General features: G+C 37.5%; 1 protein-coding gene across 2 annotated transcripts in view; it reads right to left on the bottom strand.

The window, feature by feature from the left end:
* The window catches only part of SVEP1 (sushi, von Willebrand factor type A, EGF and pentraxin domain containing 1), a 117,404-nt gene that overhangs the window by 92,670 nt on the left and 3,988 nt on the right, over positions 1 to 20,746 (bottom strand). For both annotated transcript variants that reach the window (XM_030968165.1, XM_030968166.1), the window contains exons 2-3: positions 10,900 to 11,155; positions 9,573 to 9,749 (exon numbers count right to left, since the gene is read on the bottom strand). In XM_030968165.1, coding sequence (XP_030824025.1) covers positions 9,573 to 9,749; positions 10,900 to 11,155 — 433 coding nt within the window. The remainder of the gene's footprint in view (positions 1 to 9,572; positions 9,750 to 10,899; positions 11,156 to 20,746) is intronic.

Below are 20,746 nucleotides of genomic sequence, written 5' to 3'. Positions count from 1 at the left end.
TGGCAAGCACTACTTACATCCTGTGCAGACACCATGACTCCTCAGAACAAGGCCCCTCAGCCTCCCACTTTCGTCCTTGTATTAGAAAAACTTAGCCCTGTGAACTGAGTTACCTGACTGACTTTTGTAGTATTTCACATTCCTGCAAGAAAGCCCCCTTTCCATACCTTCTTTCTTGGGACTCAAGGCACCACTGTGTCACAGGGATAACAGATGCAGAAGATTCAGACAAGTTACCTACTGCATTTAAATTTCCTAAAGCACTTCCTCACTGGACTGGACTCCCCAAAGTGAGCATACACAGTGTTGCTGATGTCAGATGGACTGGTCTTGACTGCTAAGATGCTAAAGCTATTGCAGCAGGCTTTAGCAGACTGGCATTCCCATGCCTGCACAGGCTTCATGGTCTGTTCTGAAGTCATCAGGAGGGCAATGTGTGAAACAAGGCATATAAAGAGAAAACAGAGTAACAGGCCAGTGTTTGCTTCCAGAGCTCCAGATTTTTTATACAGGCATAAAACTCAGAATATATGTCTTTAAATTCATGTGATGTAGGGTATTCCCAGCCCATCATGTAGGTGCTTTTGGTCCCACCAGGACACTGCCTCTATCTCTACACAGCTTCTAATACCACCTATGTGTATTTCCAGATATGATTTGTTCTAGGGGAACACAGTTAGAATGCAGCAAGCACTTTTCTGCCATAAAACCAAAAACTGGAGCTGACATGGAGCCTGACAGTAGTCAGAGCAATGCTATACTCTCAATTAATCTGTGAAGTACTAACCAACAAACACCTCAGAGTTAATGGCAATAAGTTTTGAAAAAAAGACATGCAGTACTAGTAGCCTCAATGTAGAAAAGTTCTCGTATTTTATCTTCTGGAATTTTTGTTTGAGAAACAAACCACATGCTACAAGGAGATGGCAATTTTGCATGGATACTTGGTAGCATTTACAAAGGAACACCGTTTCTTTGAAACTTTTGGGGGCGAAATTTCCCCCCTCCCCTTTTTTTTTTTTTTTTTTTTGTGTGTGTGTGTGTGTTCAGAATGTTTCTTTTGATGTCAGGGGAGAAAACCCCCAGCAGATTTTTGTTAATGGCCAAGAGAAGGAGCCAGTTCTTAAGTTACAATAAGTGCAGGTCCATATAAAATCAGCACATCTGCCCATACTGACACAGATGGTAGATTTTTGCCATTTCTCTATGGTTTATGCTGCTTAAAACCTGCAATTTAGTCCCTAATTTTATTGGATTTTGTTTCAGATCTGTCAGGTCCAAATTGTATCTATAAGATATGGCTATAGACCATATACTAGGTTAGACCATATATTTAACTACATTATACTCACTTCTGTAACATCAGCTTCTCAACTGCCCACCAATCCCAAGGTCCATTTATTCTTCCTATTCTTATTGACTAAAACATTTCCTATTCAATAAATTTCAGACTAGGGAGAAAAAATTCAACTTCTCAAACTACAGTCAGGTGTTAGTTTTATTAAAACATCTGCATTGGAATTGTTGAGTTGCTGCTCTTTGTTTTGCATGGTTACAAACTAAACCCCAGGGTTTTGGCTTGAAGATGTTTCCATTTTTATGCAGAGTCCTAATTCTGTTTTCATCAAATCACCTACAAACCCAGTAAAAAACAATTTCCTGATTGATGAAATCAATCTGTGCTGCTGCCTTCTCATTCCCTAGGGACTGGATCACACTCCACTATGCAGTCAGCATTGTTTCAGGTTGAGAAATTTGGGCTATCTGCAGCAGATTTTAGCCTGATAGAAGAAAACATGGCAGCTTGTAAGACATCAACCAAACATTCTGGCTGCTGAGTACTTTGCAGGTATAATCAGCTTATAATAGAATATCTATAAGCTATCTGTAACCTACATGCTGTAATTCTTCTCCAAGGTGAGTGGGCTTCTGAACCCTTTTCATCACACTGATTTTTCCACCACATCCTTCTCACTGTCCATGGTCTTTGCTTGAGTGGTAGCAGAATCTGAAGTGCTTCTGGACCCCTGCGGGTCTGAAGAAACAGAGAATGTGGGAGAGAGCGAGAGGACAACTGCAGAGGGCAGAGAGGGTTCTTCCCTGAAGTAATTGTGAAATGATCTGAGGAGCCTGCCAGACATTTTCCACAGAGAGCACAGAGAAGTCAGCTGGAGAGGACTGAGCCAGAGAGGGAGCAGAAAAACAACCTTAGTCCTTCCCACTATAATGTTTATGCTCTTGTGATAGTGGTAGATGAGTGAACAGACAGTAGTAGAAGAAGCATCTATATTGCCCTTTGGATACACGTCCCTTGAAAGGCTTTGCATAGGTCAAAATCTGCAAACAAATAACTTATTTAGATGCGGGTTATGACCTGATGAGCTTTGTGCACTTTTGTTTCTATGTTTTCTTCTCCCTCTGAGCAAAACCAAGGCAAGTAACGTCACCACCTCTGAACATTTGCAATTGCTGCAAACTGCACTTTATACACAATATTATTGTATTGGGAGAGGAGTAGATAATTTTGTTTAAAATGTTGAAAATAGTCTTTCTTACAGGGAAAGCACTTTGCAATGTACACTGGCTTGGGCAGAATGCATTTCACAGCATAACTGAAGAGAAGGATTTAAAAAAAGGAGAAAATATTCCTAAACTCCATCTTAATTTGAAACTGATTCTGAGAGCTAAGAGTCAAATTTGTTTGACACATGACAAATACAGTGTGTACTATCCATTAAAATCCAAATGTAGAGACACGGGCTGCCTGATTTTGTCACAATAGGAGTGCTGTGCTCAAGTCCAGTTAAAGGAATCATCTTTGACAAGACTTCAGGTGCAATTTATGATGCTAGAAACCCTGATGCTTATTCACAACCTCACAGGTACTAAGACTGAAACTTTTAAGTTAATTGTAGAAGAAATTACTTTATAGGAATGACTTGGGTAGTTAAATGTGAAGCTTCGGAGCCCTGGAGAGCCACCAGGAACAAAGTAGCTAATTAAAACAAATGTTGAGTATTATAACCTCTCCTCACTTCAAAAATTAACACTTGCTTTATACTGCTGTCTCATTTTATCCTTGATGCACTGTTTCAAGAATTTAAATATTTTCTTCTCTAGAAGAAAAGCTACAAAAAACCTCACAGAATGATAAATTGTCTGCTTTTAATTTGTGAGATGGCACAAGTTCAGGAAAAATATGTCTACAGAAACATCCTGGCTATGTGTCTCTGAAAAGGTAGTGAAAGTAAGACGACACTTTGTGATCCACAGAGGTAAACAAATAATGTTGCAGTAGAAAACTTTTGATTAAGGATTTCAGGGGACAACTATTCCAATAAGAAGATAAGGAAAAAAGAGTAAGTTTTACATCACTTTCTAATATTCCAACAAATGTATTGTAGAAATAGTTCTGGACTTAATAGGAAAGAGCCTCATTTAGCATAGAAACTTATTTTCTAAAGCCTCAGATAATCTAGATGGGAAGGATGGATGTTTTTGTACAGGTGTAAAATTACACCTTTGTTTTTCTGGTCTGCATATGCCAAAATTGAATCTGGGTTTTCATCTTCACCCTACAACTTCATTTGTTAAAGCAATTCCTCAGGAATGGTGCAGAAATGTAGAGAAAACTTTTTTGTTGGTTTTGTTTTGGTTTTTTTAGCTTCTGGGTTCTCTTTTTCTGCCAGAGTTGAGTTTAAAATTCAAGGCAGACAAGTTACATGGCACAGAGTTAGGAAAAAAATACCAAAGAAACATTGCTACCCATATTAGTTATCGTGTTACTTACAATTTTGAATTTTGCAACAGAAGATATATATAGTTGATACACAAGGTGAAGAACCACTCAGTTCCAAATGCTTGATCCAGATCTCATTGATACTAGTGGAGATATGTTCATCCACTTCAACCAGCTTGTCAAAACTATGGATATGGTGAAAACTCACCAGCAGTTTAATGTACCATTTATTTATGTGAAAAAATTTGTACCAAACTGACTGAGAAAAGATCCTTTTTTTACAATTTTGCAGGTAAAGCCCCGGCAGTTAGATGTTAAAACTCATGCTTGTCTTTTTTTTTTTCATGGAGAGCTCATGGTCTGACTCTAGAATTTGTTAAAGAGTTTTTCTGGTGGACTAAATCTTGATTTAAATACACTGCCAGAAATGCCTCATCTTCATAAAGCAGCTTGTACAGGTGGGAAACAAACTGCTTTGGTGTCAGAAATCACTTAAAATAACAACAAAGCTACTGTAGGATCATGTAGCAATCTTCATCTCTATCAATCATTCATACAAAACAAAAAAACCCCAAAAACTCAACCAAAAGCCTCTCCTGAGATGAAGAATATGCTGACAATATATTTTAAATTTTCAATCCAAAGGAATTTATCTCTATGATGTGCTACATTTAAAAAAATCTTGCAGTATCCAATTAAGTTTTCCCCTCAGCTTTGCTTTGCTTTCTATAGCAACAAGTAGGAGAACTTCTACCTAATTTCCAGAAGCAAAGCACACAACACTAATTTTTAAGAAAGCAGTTTTAAATGTAAAAAATCTGGAATAGCATGTCTGCATGCTTTTGGATGTATTTATTTTGCTCACAAAACACTCGTAAAAGCCATTTTCTCCAGTCTTCATGAAAACAATAATTATTAATGTTTTTACATTATTGTTTTAAGACTTAAAAAGACTTTTAAAAATATAATTAACCTGCTAAACTTCCATAGCCATGTCTATAGCATTTGCTTTTTATATCCACCTTTCTCATCCACTTTTCTTCCAGTACTCAGTGGAAAACCACTGGAAAACTGATTTACGTTGCTTCTGTAGTCACCCATCATGATGTTATGCTACCCTCATTAGAAAAACACATTTACATTTCTTTTGTATTTAACCATCATGATGTTTCCTGAAACCCATAAAGAGTCACAAGATTTATAAGAAACAGAAAAAAAGACACCGAATGGCAGCAAGGAATATTTTTGCCATTATTAATTAGGCATCAATTCAGCATTACTTAGTTACAGGCATTTTGCATCCTTCCTCCTGGTTTAGCTCCCTCCTCATGACAGCCAGGCATTTTGACACAGCGTACTCACAATAGAACCTCTGTGTATTATCACAGATTGAAAGTCACTATGTAACAAAAGAAGATTAAATTACAAATAATGAAGTATACAAATGCATCTCATCCCCCCACAGGTTATAGAAATGGGATCATGATTAAAGAGCTGTTCAGTAAAAGGGGTGAATCACAGGCTGACAGATGTTGTACACAGAGAAAGGTCTCTCTAGTACAGCTTTTCTGTCTTCACAGCAGGTGAGCCTAACTCCTAAGTCTTTCCAAACTATTCAGGTTCTGAAAGCATTTCATTATCGCTTCATTAAGCACGTACATTCCAAATTCCTTGCACAACTGTAATCCAATTATTTGAAATAATCTGATGTAAAATTTTTATTTGCTTTCTTGTTTTGCTATATCAAGATTTGCAGGGTTATGTGACACAAAATCCCAAACTAGCAGCTATTTAACACTTTCTTCAAAGAAATGCCCCTTTTTCAATTTGTCAGTTTTCAATGGCTGCAGGTCTTACAAGGAGCCCTCTTTTAGTGACAGCTGAGTTAGAAATCATGACTATTTTTCTGATTTAGAAATTGAAAGCAAAGGAGGAGAGAGAAATCAAAACAAACTCCCACCCAGTTTTAAGATGCAGAATCAATAAATGAAAGCATAAAATAGCACTGCTTTGTGAGACAGCAAGAAAATAAGTTCTAAGGGCTTGAAAATCTGCAGTTCCATGAACTAATTCAAATCTTCAGATTCAACAGGCAAATTTAGCCCAAGATCTTCCTATGCTCGAAGACATTTTCTACACTCTTTTTCACACTCCCTTGCTTGCTTTCTTTTCTCCCCCTGTCTGTCCGAATCTCAGAGTGGTGGTTCTCCTCCAGATCCATGGTAGGCACCTGCTGAAGAGTACAGCATACATTGTATTTGGAAGCCTTGGGAGTTGGAGGACTCTTGAAAACTTAGTGAAAATTTCCAAGTACCATCTGCCAAGTTTCAAGATGGTTGGCAAAGCTCCATTTAGTCAGTAACTCCTCCAAGGGTAGCTAAAGAAATACCTCCCATAGAGAAATACTGAGAAAGGGTGATTCAGCTTCTGGAGAATGGAAGCTCCTATCAAAAGGAAGGGAGGAAGGAGACAGCATAGCAGGAGAAATACTTACTGTCCTTTGACTAGATGACTGGAGTCACCACTGGAATTAATGTTCTTCCTGTGTGACTAAGGAAAGAACTGCTAGTAGTGTATTAAATGCAAAAGATTTTTTTCTAACTAGAAAGTTATCCACTTTATGAACATCAGGTTTGGTTTTGCATTCTCAAAGTAACAATCCAGAAAATCTCATGAAAAAAACGCTCAGATGAAAATTAAGTCCACAGTCCAAGAAACCACAAAATGCAAATCCTCCCTCCGTTTGTTGGACCTATATACCCTCAGTTTAAAGTCTTTTCAGTAATGTGTTCTGAATTAATATTTGGAAAAAAAAAAAAAGAACTTTTCACATGTTTTCATATTTCATTGGAAAGGCTCTTTAGAAATCTAATCCATGTGGTGTTTTGAAGCCAAGACTGTTGTCCTAGTAGCTGTGCATCTGATTACTGATATGCTGCATATTCCTAAATAAAAGCCTAGGCAAGCTATTAAATATTCATGCGGATGGTGGAATTCAATAATTATATCCAAGCAGAGAGCTAAATGTAAACAAAAGAATGAATAACCAGCCTAGAGAACAAGGAATTAAGTTACTTGTTCTGCCCTGTGAGCTGAACATCATCTTTATGGATACCGTGTTCTGCAAAAAATGGGGTCTACACGTTAGACAAAAGAAACTACTGGTTGTAAGAGGGCAGTTTCCTAATCTCTCCAAAAACAGTGGCTGTGCTTAGGAGTAACTGATGAGGTGAACATGATGGGTACTATCTTCAGTTGCACCCTCTTGAACCTAGAAGGTCATCCAACCCAAGAGACCACCTAAACCAGAACTTTCCGAGGAGAGTGTAACTCAAAAAAAATTGTGAAAACAGCATGTCAAAGACATACATTCTAATCTTATAAGAGAGAGAAAAAGATATCAATGGAGATCTGAATCTTTTTTTTTTTACTTTCCTATGAAAGGTGCAATTGATTTAAACAACTCATCTTTTATTGATGAAATGGAAGAAAGAGTCCTAATGAGAAATCACAAGATTTATTTTTGCTGCCTTCTGTGTTTATCTTTGGTTGTCCCTAGTCTGACCCTCAAAGAATTTGTAATCAGGGAAAAGAAGGAGAAGAAAAAGTGAAGAGTTACTGAAGAGGAGGTGCTCATATGCTCTGCAGTACTCAGGTACTGGTTACAATCCTGCCTCTGTTTTTCCTCTCACTCCCTTCCTTTGCCACATTTATCACAGATATGTCTGGCCACATGAAGTACCCAGTGTGGGCCAAGAAGTTTTGTTTAGTTTGCTTTTTAAAGCAGAGAACAGTCAGTCTGCTCTTCCTTTAGTGGCACATCAACAATACTACAAAGAGTGGGAGCGGGACACCGAATTTCTGCTTTTCAGCACAAAGCACATGGCTCCTATTTTATTTCACAGAAGATTTCTAGGGTGTTTTCTCGTAATTATGAAAGTAAAAAACTGTAAGGATTTTTACATATTATTCTGATGCCTCACATCTAAAAGCATAAACAACAGTAAGGTTGTTTACGAAAAGCAGAGAATACAGAAAATAATCACAGAAAATAAACACAGTAGAAAAACTAACAGATGCTACACAAAAAAGCAATTTCCCTCTTAATTCAAATTCTTTTAAAAAAGCCTTACTGTATTAGGGAAACACAGGCTAGTGGAGTATCTTCAAGTTTTGCCAAAAACCCCCTAAAGATAGTCCAATTAAAATCGAAGTCCCATCACTGTAAGCTTGCCACAAATCCTCCTGCACATTATAGAATGAGGAAAAGTTAAGATGCATTCTTAAGATTCCTTATGCTTTACAAATCCACAGCTATGCTTGGATGTGAAATGTCAAAAAAAGGCTGGAATCCTTTTCAGAATAAAAGATTTCAAAATACTCTCTTTTTCCGTTAAAGAACATGTCTGTCTGTTCAAATACAAGAGTTGAACAGAGCATACATAAAGAAAAGGTTTGAGTTACTTAGGTCAAATTCTCCCCAAAATACATGTGTGCAACTTCAACTACCATCACATACACAGCAGATGGCTGCAATTATCAGCTTACTTGCAGCGTATCTAATACCAGACCCTTCTACAAGTTTACTTCAGAAGCACCTTTCAGAAGCATCAAGGAAGCAAAAATGAAAGTTTTGTCTGCAGCTGCAAAGTACCCATTTTAAGAAATCTGACTTTTACCATTTTTGGTGGTACCACTTGAAAGGTATGCTTACCTGTCAAAAGACCCTTTCATGAAGAAAGGGCAACTCTAAAATGATAGTCATGCTTTCTTGATGAATAGCTCAAAACAACAGTTAATGACACAACCTATTGGTAAAGGCAGAAATGCTGTATGTATTTTGTTCCTATGACAAAAGAAAAAATATGATGAAAAGGTGGTTTTGTCTTAAATAAATTAATATTTGAACTGAAAATAAGAGAAATGGAGTAGCGTATTTGTTTAGAGTTAATCAAGCACAAAAGGGAGCTGCAACCACTTGCATAAAATACAATTCTGATCCATTGTGCCAGTGCTGATATAGGTTCCTAACTGCATTCCTGTATTCATGTTGCTTTCAGAACTCAATGAATTCCTGCTTACACACTAAAAAAAGGAACGGTGTTCCAGAGGCACAAGGAGAATTACAATGTGATATATGGCAGGGAGTGTAATACAACTTTATGGATCAACCTCTGTAAAGAAGTATAAACTGTTATTTTAACCATACTTTGAATGCATGAGTAAAAAGGTCTTGTCCAAAAGTAGTAACAAAACCAGTATTAGCAAAAAATGTCACAATGACAAGTTTCTCTTTAGTGACTCAAATGTTTTCTTCCTCTATGGTAATTGGAAGTCATAATGGGAGAATTAAAACACATTTCCATGATTGTAAGTTTCACCCAGAATTTATCCAGCAAAGATCCACATATATATCCCCTCTCCAAACAGGAGACTTTACGGAAGTTCAAAAAGTGATCAGCAAAACTCATGAGGGAAGAATGTACTATGAGCACTTGAGAGTAAAATGTATTACCTCAGACTCTGTAAACTTGTAGTCACAAATTTCAGGTGTGCTGTGTTTTAGGAAAGTTTTACTTTGTCAGAACATTTGCCCTATTCTTACCTCTTTCCTGTGCATCTCTTTGAGCTATTGCTGAAGACAAGGTGTGAGGTGAATTTTACTGCTACAGCTATTCTATGTCTTCAGTCAGAGAGTCTTCCAGCAGTCTCGGATGCATTCTGATCCAGGTTTATAGCCATAATCCTCAACAGATCTTTTAGCTCTCAGATAGATTAGCCATGCATTCAGAGCATGCAGAGAAACCCTGAAAATGCTGAGATTGAGACTCACCTGTACACTCATGTTGTAGTCCTTTCCCATAGTATCCTTTCTCACAGATACATTCGAACTGGCCGGTGTGAGTGCCACACTTACAGCTTGCCATGATGTCACAGCAGTTCTCGTTTGCCTCGCAGAGATATGAACAATGAGATATATCTTCTTGGATATAGCTGCCAGAGGGCAGGTCTGAAATAATATCAATTTATTAACCAAGAATTCAAACAAGAGTAATGCCACAGTCTCACATTATACCATTAGTGAAAGATTTGTTAAAAGCCCTAGGCTCCAGCTCTAGGTAGGCAGTATGGAGCAGAGCCTTGCTATGCTTCACATGCAAAAGATTGGTGTCTTATTCTGGAAAAGGGCTCACTGAAATCCATGGTGCATTCAGGTTTTCTCCTTGTTTGAGTCTAACACAGTCAGAATGCAGTCTCACTCCCAACAGAAGCTGTTGGGACAGGTTTTCCCAGCTTTGGTGGATGGTTCTTCTGATTTGGCATCAGGAGAACATTTGGTCATGGTATGTAAAACCATTTGGTCACATTATAAACTAAAAAACTTCAGCTCATTCACATAGACCAATCCAGCCTTACCTGGAACAAACAGACTGGCAACAAAGCACCAGAAAACCTTATTTTACACTATTATTTTAAAGTAGTATGTCTTTAAAAATGATAGCAAATAAATTCAAATGACTAGTCTGATGCCTGTTCTAAGCCTCAATCAAGCAGCATTGTCAAACAAATTTTTAATTGTGTGTTCTCTCTTGCTTGTCTAAACCTACCCTATACTTCAGAAAGAACTTTTATTTTAGAATATAGCACATTAAAAGAGGAATCACAGTCTGAATTCTCTTTCCAGTTTTACTGCATGTATAAGGTCATAAACACAAATTGTATTGACTCTTACAGAGAGGGATCTAGATTGGTTCTGAACACGCTGTTTTTGCTGTGTGAGACACCCTAAAAGTATTAAGTCTAGTTCTAAAGTGTACACTTGGTGCCTCTTGTACCTGACTACGAGGTTCACTTGTTCAAGCACAAGATACATTAGGCCAAGAGCACAGTCTGTTCTTCACAGACAAAACGAGGAGCTGAAGGGATTTAAGCATGTATACACATCAGTAAGGAGAATTTTTCTCACATCCTGTTGGTGATGAGTTAAGCCAAATAAAGTTTATCCTTTTAACTGAGGGACAAACACCTCTGCTAGAAAGTAGGAGAAAAATAAAAAGAGAATCAACACTACATGAACTGTAAATGCAAGACAGTACTGGAGAGCTTTCTATTCAGACCTCTCTGCTCCCTGTAGATTTCTGAGGTTAGGACATTAATACCTTCATGAAGAGCTCTGCGCGCCAGAGCTTCAAACTCAGTAAAACTGTGAAGAAGATAACAGTGATCTTCTTTTGGGTGGGATGCCATATCATTCAGTTCTCGGATATTCCCCTGCCATATCCCAAAGGTGAAGATCTCCACTCCAAGTTCACGCAAGGACGCTGCAATGGGTCTTGGGTCTCCCCCATTGGAATAGCCATCAGTAATGAGAAATATCACTTTTGTAGAGTTTCCGCGGGCATGCCGTAGTATTTGCTGGAAGAGAAAATGAAATTGCGCACCTCAGCAAAAGGTTGACAGTGGTTGGTTGGTACACTACTTCCTCCATTATATGACTCCTATAAATTGAATTATACAGCTAATAAGGCCCTTGCAAGATCATCCACTATAACAAAGGTCGAACAGCTCATAGAGCCTGTGGTTGATGAAGGCAAATCACCTGAGTCACACTTTAGGTGGTCACAGTTTACACAACCACAGAAATCATTACATCATAAGAAATAAGACACTTTTCACGCTGATTGATTGTCACCCATGCATCAGATTCACAATGATTCTGAGGAGAGCTTAAGTGACTTTGCTCCAACTGAAGTTTAAATAGGTACTACAAACATTGAAAATCTAGTGCAAGACCCAAAATACAATCTAACATATTTTAATACAATATTATGTTTTGATCCACTAAACTATAAACCCTACTGCTGATTTATTGTAAGGCTTCTCCTAACAAATACTTGGACTGTTGGTTATTTTAAATTCAGCATAAAATTCCCCATTTGTCCCTGTTGAATGATGCTTTCCTCCCTTACAACAGGCTACCAAGATCACTTTGGATTGTCCATCATGGCCTAAAAAATGCCTGTAGATCCTTCTACTCTGCTGCTTGCTCTTCCTAATACTTCACATAAAGCATGTATGATACTGTTCACAACTGCCTGAGTGAGATTCCTGCCCATTTCAGTCTTCCAGTCTGACAATGCACTAGACTTCCTAATCATGGCCAGGTGCTGTCCACAACCCTAAAGCAGGGGATTGTGAAGATATATTTTCTCCATCCTCTGGGAACTTATGCAGAAAGAATTAGATGCAGACTTCCAATTTGGTAGCAGGTATTATGCCCATGTTTATTTCAATAATAGATTATATAATACTACAATGAATGCAAAAGACCACATTTAATAGACCTTTGAATGATACTCCAAAAGACATGTCATTGTATGACAAGGAGGTAAATGTGATTAAGACACTCTTAACAAGTACAAATTCCAAAACCAGAGATCAACCAAGCTGAACTGTTTTATTAGAAAATCTTTATGTAAGTTTTATGATGTAAAATCATCTGGCTTTCAGCTGATCCAAAAGGTTACTAGCTAGGCCAGCCTAAAAAACTTACAGAGTTTTTATACCTCTTCTCAGTAAACCAGGCCACATTTTAGGACAATTGGATTTTGATTGTCAGTTCTCTGATTTCAGGTAGATACTATGCAAAAATAAGTACACACATCATAAATCAAAGCACATACCATTGGCACTGTGGTCTGAGAGACTGCCAAGTAATATTTTGCTATTGGGCTTGATTTTATTACTACTTGTTTGCAAAACCCAAAGGGAGTGAAACCAGATTCTCTTGCAGTCAAAAATATCCTTCACAAATCAAACTTATTGTTCCTCATATTGCTTAAGTTATAAGTGGAAAGCCAGAATGAAGTAGGAAAACAGAATGAAGTGGGAAACTAGAATGAAAAGAATCAGGAAGAAAAAGACAAGACAAAGGGCAACATGAAGACAAACAGTTAGAAAAATGTACAAATGCCTAATTTCAAAATGCTTTCCAAAACTGATGCTCTAATACAAGTGACTGCAGACAGAGACAGTAATGTTATTTATAATTCACATGTATAATTAACATATTTACCATTAACTGTGCTATTTTAAAACAGAATATAAATGACTTAAACTTCTATCCAACTTCTCAAATATTCAGGATGATATTCTTCACTCAGGATGTTTGTCTAAAGCTATTTTAGTAAAAATGGACCTTTTTTGAAAAACAAGACAATGAAAACATATGTTCCATCCATACTCACTTGGTTTTGGCAACTGTAGCATCTCTGAGCTTTGAAAAAAGAACATTTAATTTGCAAATTACATAATAAAGGTGGAAAAATATGCACCAAATACATCCAAATTGTGGAATGTGTGTAACTGAGGAAGAAACCACAACTTACAGAGGGTTAAGAGACATTGTGGAGATTGCCAGTGCAAGCCTCTGAAGATTCCACCTACAGGGAGATTGCTCTAGCAGATTATTATTTCAACTTGTGATTGTGCCATAACATGTACAGAAGGGGGAACAAAGCTTAATTTTGGAAGGATGGCAATTTCTGTAGTATCCTTCAGCACTGCTTCCCTCAGTGCATAATAGGGAGCATCCCACACTTTGCAGATGAAGGTAGTGGATAGCATTCCACATCACCCTGGCTCTTCAGCAGCTAATGCTCATAATCAGCATCAGTTAAACTTCCACATTTTCCCTAAACACAGAGACATGTCTGTCTGCATGGCCAGTGAACAAATGAGCTTGAACCCCAGTAGTCTAGACAGGACTACAGATATCTCAGGACTATTTAATTCTGACTAGCAAATAAGCAGGGGTTTTATTTTACAAAATTAGACTGCCACAAATGCCCTCTGAAACTCCTGAAACACAAACCCTCCATGAACTTCCATGTAATCAAGAAATTGCCTGGTCCCATGAAAAATTGCTTAGCAAGACCTTTTAAAAGATGTGGGTTTGAGTAAGTGGAAAGCATCAGTGAAAGACCATCTTTGAGGAGTAAATGACTGTTTTTGAGAGGAAAATATGCCTTGGCTACATAACCGTCAGATAAGGCAAGAGCCAACATCTTTTCTGCCCTCTGCATCTCAAAGGGCAACACCTCTGCAAGACGGCACTTCTGTCACACAGACACGGACTAAGCCAACAGGTAAGAGAGCATGAACATGTCTTCCTGCTACCCAGAAGACTTGAATATTCAGGCACCAGGGAATCTGAGCAGAGAAACAGACAGACAAACAGACAAGATTGCTACATATTGCCCCTAGAAATCAAAACAAAACAAAGCGAATGACCAGCTTGGCCCTCATGTCTTGCAGCTGTAACTCTAGACACAGAATCCCTGCTGCATAAAAACAGAGGAAAACAGCAAGGGAGGGAAAGAAACATTCAGCATGGAGGGGGGGCAAGGAAGAGGTGGGAAGGAAGACAAAAGTCTATTATAAAACAATTTGTGTATGTCTGTTGGTCCACTTAGTATTTTTTTTCTTTTTGTGAGAACAAGAGGACAGGCCACCAGCCTGTCGGTGCTGCTGACAATCCAAGTATCAGTCCCCATTCCTCTTCTCTGCAATATTTGTGCAGCATTTCACATAATTTTTGTTTTCTCTAACCCTGACTTACATCCCTCTATTCTGAGTAACCTCTCTCTCCTTCCCTCTCCAGAAAGCTGTTTTGAAGCTGTTTTTTCCCGAAGAAAAACTTCATATATTTTAAAATGTTTGTGCAACCCCTAAACTTGTTTAACCCCTAAACTGGTAAGTACATTTAGATATTGTTCATCAGCCCCTGCCAACTTAATGGACTGCATCTACATAAAGATTACTTTTTTTTCATGACAAGGCTTTGCAGTCCCTTCATAAATTGTCAGGTTCTTCATAAATACAGTTTAAAAGCCCTCTAAATGGTGCTAGTAAGTTTAAAGGATCCTGAGAACCTGTTTCTTTGACATGAATATCCACATCTGCTTCTGATTTTACCATCAAATGAAATTGAGCACCAGCCATAACTCAAATTACAGGGCTGAACGGCCTGTTAAATTGAGAATTTAGCCCATTTGGTCAATACTATAAATTAATAGGGGCTAAGTATTTACAAAACAAAACAACTAGTGCTATTGATTATTGAATAGAAATTCATGGGGCCACTAAAAATACCTAGTCTTTTACCATTTCAGTAACTAGTTTCTTGTCTACACTTCCTTCACAGGAGTAGTAGATCAGTCAGTTTCAGTAATCCCCACAAATTTTAAATAAAACATTCTTTTCACATTAGCAAAAAGTTATTACCATCTGTATTGTGTTCAGTGACTGTTTGGTGTGTACAAATATCTGGCAGTCTAACCAATTTTTTGTGCCAATAAAAGTCCTTAGAATTAAAATATGAAGTCTTGTGCAACAAAAGAGTTATCATACAAAATCCTTCTCTAGAAATTCACTTCTGTATTGGAAAACGAAATCCTATCAGTACAGTCACAAAACCAGCTAAATCCTAACTTCTGCATTTTTAACATTAATATGGAGTTTGTAACACAAAATTAGGAGATGAGCAGTATTGAAGGGCAAAGACATCTTCGGTCACTTGACAGCCACAGCAATGATGTTGTCAAGGTTCTTTGTTACTGTCTCAACTACATCTTCTGCATATAATCCATAAACATCTTGGGCCTGATTCCTGTCTTTACTCTCTCTTTTGATTTTAAAGAAGATTCTGATCATACAGAATTGAATCCTAATATATCTATCTAGAAGGAAACAAGTTGAAATGGGTTACCCTCTCTCACTTTACAGACCAAGCCAGGCTGTAACATCATACGGCCCCAGGAGAAGCTTGCTTGAAAATGCTTAAGTTGGAGCCTAACCCTCAAATAACATTATCCAACATTCACTTTGCAGGAAAAAAACACTACAAAGCAAATATTATTTCTTATAGATCAGGAAGAACCACCACTGCATCTCAGAAGCAAACCAGAAAGCTTTCCACTAGAGAGCCATTCAGCTGTTGTAGCCCAAAAGACCACTTACATTGGATTTCCTTTCACTTTAGGAATGACAAAACATACACACCAGGGCATGAGCTCTGAATAGAATGAAATTATTCTTTTTCCTATATGATCACTCATTCAATATAAAAGAAATAATTTCCATTTTATAATATTATAGAATTAATTTAACTATGAAAAATAATGAAACATATTTGTTATTAAGCCTATATTAAAATGAATAAATGTTAGTTTACTACAAAAAACGCTGCACAGATTTGTTCCATGTATTCATAACAATATTAAAACAGTACATCCTAATTTATCACAGGTGGGTTCAGAAGCAGATCAGTATTTCATTCACAAAGGGAAATGGCAGTGCTAAATCTCTTTGCCAAGCTCAACTCTGTTCCAAGATTTCTTTGTTTTCATCTTTCCCCCAGGTAAAAATGTTCAAATCTGACATGAGATTTTACATAAATAAACATCCTATAAAGAAAAAAATAACCAGTACTGTGATCAAACATAGCTTTTGGTGAAGCTGATCACTGAATCCAGAGCACTCCTGAGGAATCTGGTCATCTCCCAAGAATAATGCAGAGCTAGAGTGTGACAAATACAGTTCCTCTTTATCAGGAAACTGTTGCCAGGCGAAGAATTGTTTGTGCCTGGTAGGTGGTTGTTCTTCAAAAACCACTGGCCTATGGAATCACACAATGCTGATTCTCTAGGAAGAAGATCTGGAAAGCAACCCAGCCCAACTTTGCAAGCTTTTATGAGTTCACCAGGCAGTCAGGCATGACTTTGAGGTTGCCCACCACCAGGGATCACCAGTCTCCCAGGACAGAAAGCATGCCCAGAGGGAAGGGAATGTAAGGTAATGACTTTGGGAAAATTATTATCATATGTATAGTTTTTTCCTGGGAAAATCTATGAATATGCATGTAAAATATAGTATATAAATAGGAGCTTTTCCTGCACTCAGCAAGCAAGATATTTTGGAGGAGATATCCCCTCATGCATCCAACTGAACAAAGAATGCCTGCTTCTTAGTGTTACATTGGTGCTAAGGAGTTTTATTTTATTGATTTTGGGTACATAAAAGACTTGGCTACACCTCCTGAGCTCCCTCTCTACAACAGCAAATACGGTGATTCCATCATATTTTCTTTTGGTCGCTATACATTGCTCTTTTCACTGCTCAAATTGAATGAATCTTATCCCCTCTTTAGGTTTCAAAAATGAACTAAAAGATAGTCCCCAGTTAGAGGTTTTGGCTTCCAACATTTCCCACTCTTCTCTGCACTGCTACACAGGCCTTAGAGAATAAGCTGTCACCTACCTAGAAGAAATTAACTAATATTAAAGCTTCCCTTGGATATTTCACTAGCAAGAAATGCAATCTTGATTCAAAGAAAAGATGTATCTATAGAAATAATCTGGATATTTAAAATACTTAAATAGTTATTTCAGTACCTGGAAGGCATGATCTGAGTAAATCCCACAACTATGTCAGACAACCCCACTATGTGGATGAAAGCACACAGGTGAAAAAGCCAACCAAGTTCATGGCCAGGAAATGTACTGACATGACATCTGAGTAAAGACTGACAGATCTAGTAATGTTCAGATGGGGGAAAAGAAGGTTTAAAGTCCTCTTATCCATGCATATTATACTTAATGAGGGGGGCAGTAAAAAGATGTACACAGAGTCTTCTAATTGGTATCAAGAGGCAAGAAGCACATATTTAATTACCAACTTTCCACTTAAAGAGAGGAAGCAATATTTCTGCTGCAAGAGTAATCAACCACTGAAACAGGTTTCCCAGAAGGTTTGTGGGCTCTCCATCCCTGGGTATATTCAAGCACCAACTTAGACACAGTCCTGAGCAACCAGAACAAAAGCAACCCAAAACCATCACTAAATGGTTTTAGTGATGTTTTTTCATTGTTTAACCAACTAAACAACCCAAAACCATCACTGGCTCTACAATGATAGGAGTTGTGACATAGAATTTTGACTTACACAGTTGTGTTAGGACTGTTGGATATTGTGATTTCAAATTGTGTAGCTTGCAGTTTTGAGCTCTGAACTAGAAAGAACAGAATACACCTCGTTTCCAGGAAGAAACTAACCTGCATATCCTTCATCTTCAATCATCCTGATGTCTTCTAAACAGGACATTAAAAAACAGGGCATGTTATGAACATAGACATTTTCTGAGCTCTTGTGCTACATAACTTTTAACAACTTCATCAAGACTTTGCAAAGTTGCTGGAGGCCTTTATATGCTGCCATGTTGCATGCTATACTTAACATATCACTCGCTAATAGATCTCAGTTTGATTTAAAAAATGAAAAATCCTAGTTTTCTTGTCTGTGAGCAGGTTCCATCATTAAAATTACAAACATGTTATTTGATTTCTTTAGTACTGTTCTGGTCTTCTGCTAATGATAAAAATAGGGACTCAAAAATATTATACTAAATATGTAACCGATTTTCGTGTATTTTCAGACCAAGCAGTCCCATCACTATTGACTAGTACATCTGCCAAATATTTGTTTCTTTTGTGTTTGCTTTAAGCATTTATTACTTTAAATAAGCAGGGGGAAAGAAGAAAAGCTGAACTGAATAATAAGTTCCAAAAGGACAAACACAATTCATGACCTGGCCCATCTACTGCCAGATGTCACTGCTCAATTATCATCTGAATACTTTTTTTTTCCTTTTCTCCAGGACTGCTAGAATTGAGCAACACTAACACAAAGTTATCACTGATAAGAGATGTACCAGACCAACTGGGTGTGGGGGAGTGCTTGGGAGAGAAACCCAACTCTCTGCTTAACTGTTCATACTGCCCAAGCTTAGCAGAGCACCACAACTCTGAACATTAAAGCTCTTTACAGATTGCTGCTTACATTCAAGGAGGCTCTTCATCTTCCTGGCTGAGGTTGCCAGTGAGACCTTGAAGCAGAAGGAGTATTATAATTTTAAAAAGAGCTTTTGTTTTGGATTGTGTTAATGTCATAGAGAAGTAAGCAGTTCCAAAATTTAAGCAGGGTCCTGATCCTACAAAGAACCCGTTGCTAAAAGCAATAGTGCTTTTAATTTCTGCACCTAGAAAAGTCAGAAAATTCTTAGCATCACAAACATGCAGCCTCACCTGCAAAATCTGACTCACAGATTCCAGTAGCATATGGAACTGGGGCACAAGGGATAAAATAAGTATCACAGAACATGTAAAATAAACATTCAGAAGTTTAATGCTGAGGCTTTTGTCAGGAACTACTGCTAAATATTATGTATTTTGCTGTAAAGGCCTCTCATAAGCTTAGGAAATGAATTAAAAATGAACCAACTTATTTTGTCGTGACTTCTTCAAAATTTTAATGTTGTGAATTTATTCCTTCTCTCAGAACAAATCACTCAGCAGCTTTTCTGGTTTGTCTTTGTATCTCTGAAGTAAAGCACACGATAAGACTGATTTCTCTGCAAGGGTCATAACTTTTAAGGACTGGGTATCAGAAGGGGCTTATTGTCAGACCCTTCCAAAAGAAGCTCTGAGATGACAACAAGAAATGGTTTTCTCATGAAAAGGAATCTCTATTCCTGAAACACTTAGGATGATATCATCCAGATTCCATAATGGTGACATGTTTCATTCACTGTATTGTTGGTTCAGATATTACATCCACAAGATTTGTTTTATTTTGTGCAGCAATATCTACACCAGGCTTCCAAATGACACGCTTCTGATTAGACCAAAAGGCAAGGCACAATTTTGTAAGCACAAGCAGAAGAATTCCAAAGAACAGGTTTTCAACTAAAGAAAGTATTAATCCTGATTAGGCAACCACAGATATGCTAAACAGAGCACTTTTTGTCTGTCCTGACCAAAAGGTCAAAGAAAAATTAACTACTTAAAAGCCTCTAAAGGTAGGTATATTTAAGGCTTGCTCTAAGGGCAAGGAACAATGCACAGATGTGTATCTTGCCTCTGACCCTGCCTTATTGATCTTGTGAACAAACCCCACGCAAGGCTGCAGTATGCAGGACCAGTACTCTTCACAACACCACACTGATTAAAACTGGAGACTTAGAGCTGACACCCGTGATGGTTGACAGGAACACTACTTGCAATTTGGTAATCCCTTACTACCAGCTAAACCAAGATGACTTTTTGATTTTTTTTACTACCATATCTTTAACACAGACTTCCAAAGCCATGCCAAAAACACTGTCAACCAGACAGTTAGCTCTAGCTGACCTAAGCCATCATGGGATATTTAGAACATGATGCCAAAGATAACCCAGAATTTGCTACTCTCTCATTATTAGCTAGAGATTTTGCAGAGAACATAGGAACAGAAATCCACAAACACATGTTTGATAACCAGACAATACACATGATTCTGAATGGTCATCTTCTTAGTGAGAGGGCATTACTTTTTTTCAAATTAAAAAAATGTAACCAAGTACATGGTAAGAAAAGATTTCCAGTTCATTAGCTCCAATAAAATTTTCATTTTAATTTGAAAATGAGATTCTGAATCTGAAAATGCATTGAAAGGAAAAGCTAATTTTCCTAGTGGGTAACAATGCTGCATCTTGTACTTTTGTCATACAGAAGAAACAAAGCCACTGTTACTTATTTAAACAAGCATTAAATAAGCATTAGAATTGTTTATCCTAAACTGATATGTGCTTACATTCTTTTGGGGGACATTTTTTTAATATTTATTAACTATAACACAGAGCATGGTATTTGACATGCTGGTTGAACATCCATCACACTCCCCCAAAATCACATTAGATACAAACACCAGATTTCAAAGACCAGATTCTCAGAAAATGTGTAACCTTACTCTGTAGGTGAACAAACCTTCCACTTGCATACACCAATACTGACTTCAGTGGAGTGAAGATGAATTACAAAAACAAAAAAAATTACCTTTTTAATGCAACAATTATTTTTATAACACAGAACTCCCAAAGGCTCCCTCAGCTACTCCTTTGCTGGATTTTTT

This window comes from Camarhynchus parvulus, chromosome Z, assembly GCF_901933205.1.
Source record: "Camarhynchus parvulus chromosome Z, STF_HiC, whole genome shotgun sequence".
In the NCBI taxonomy this organism is placed as follows: Eukaryota; Metazoa; Chordata; class Aves; order Passeriformes; family Thraupidae; genus Camarhynchus; species Camarhynchus parvulus.
The sequence above is the reverse complement of the archived record's forward strand: the minus strand, read 5'-3'. Positions and strand labels throughout refer to the sequence as shown.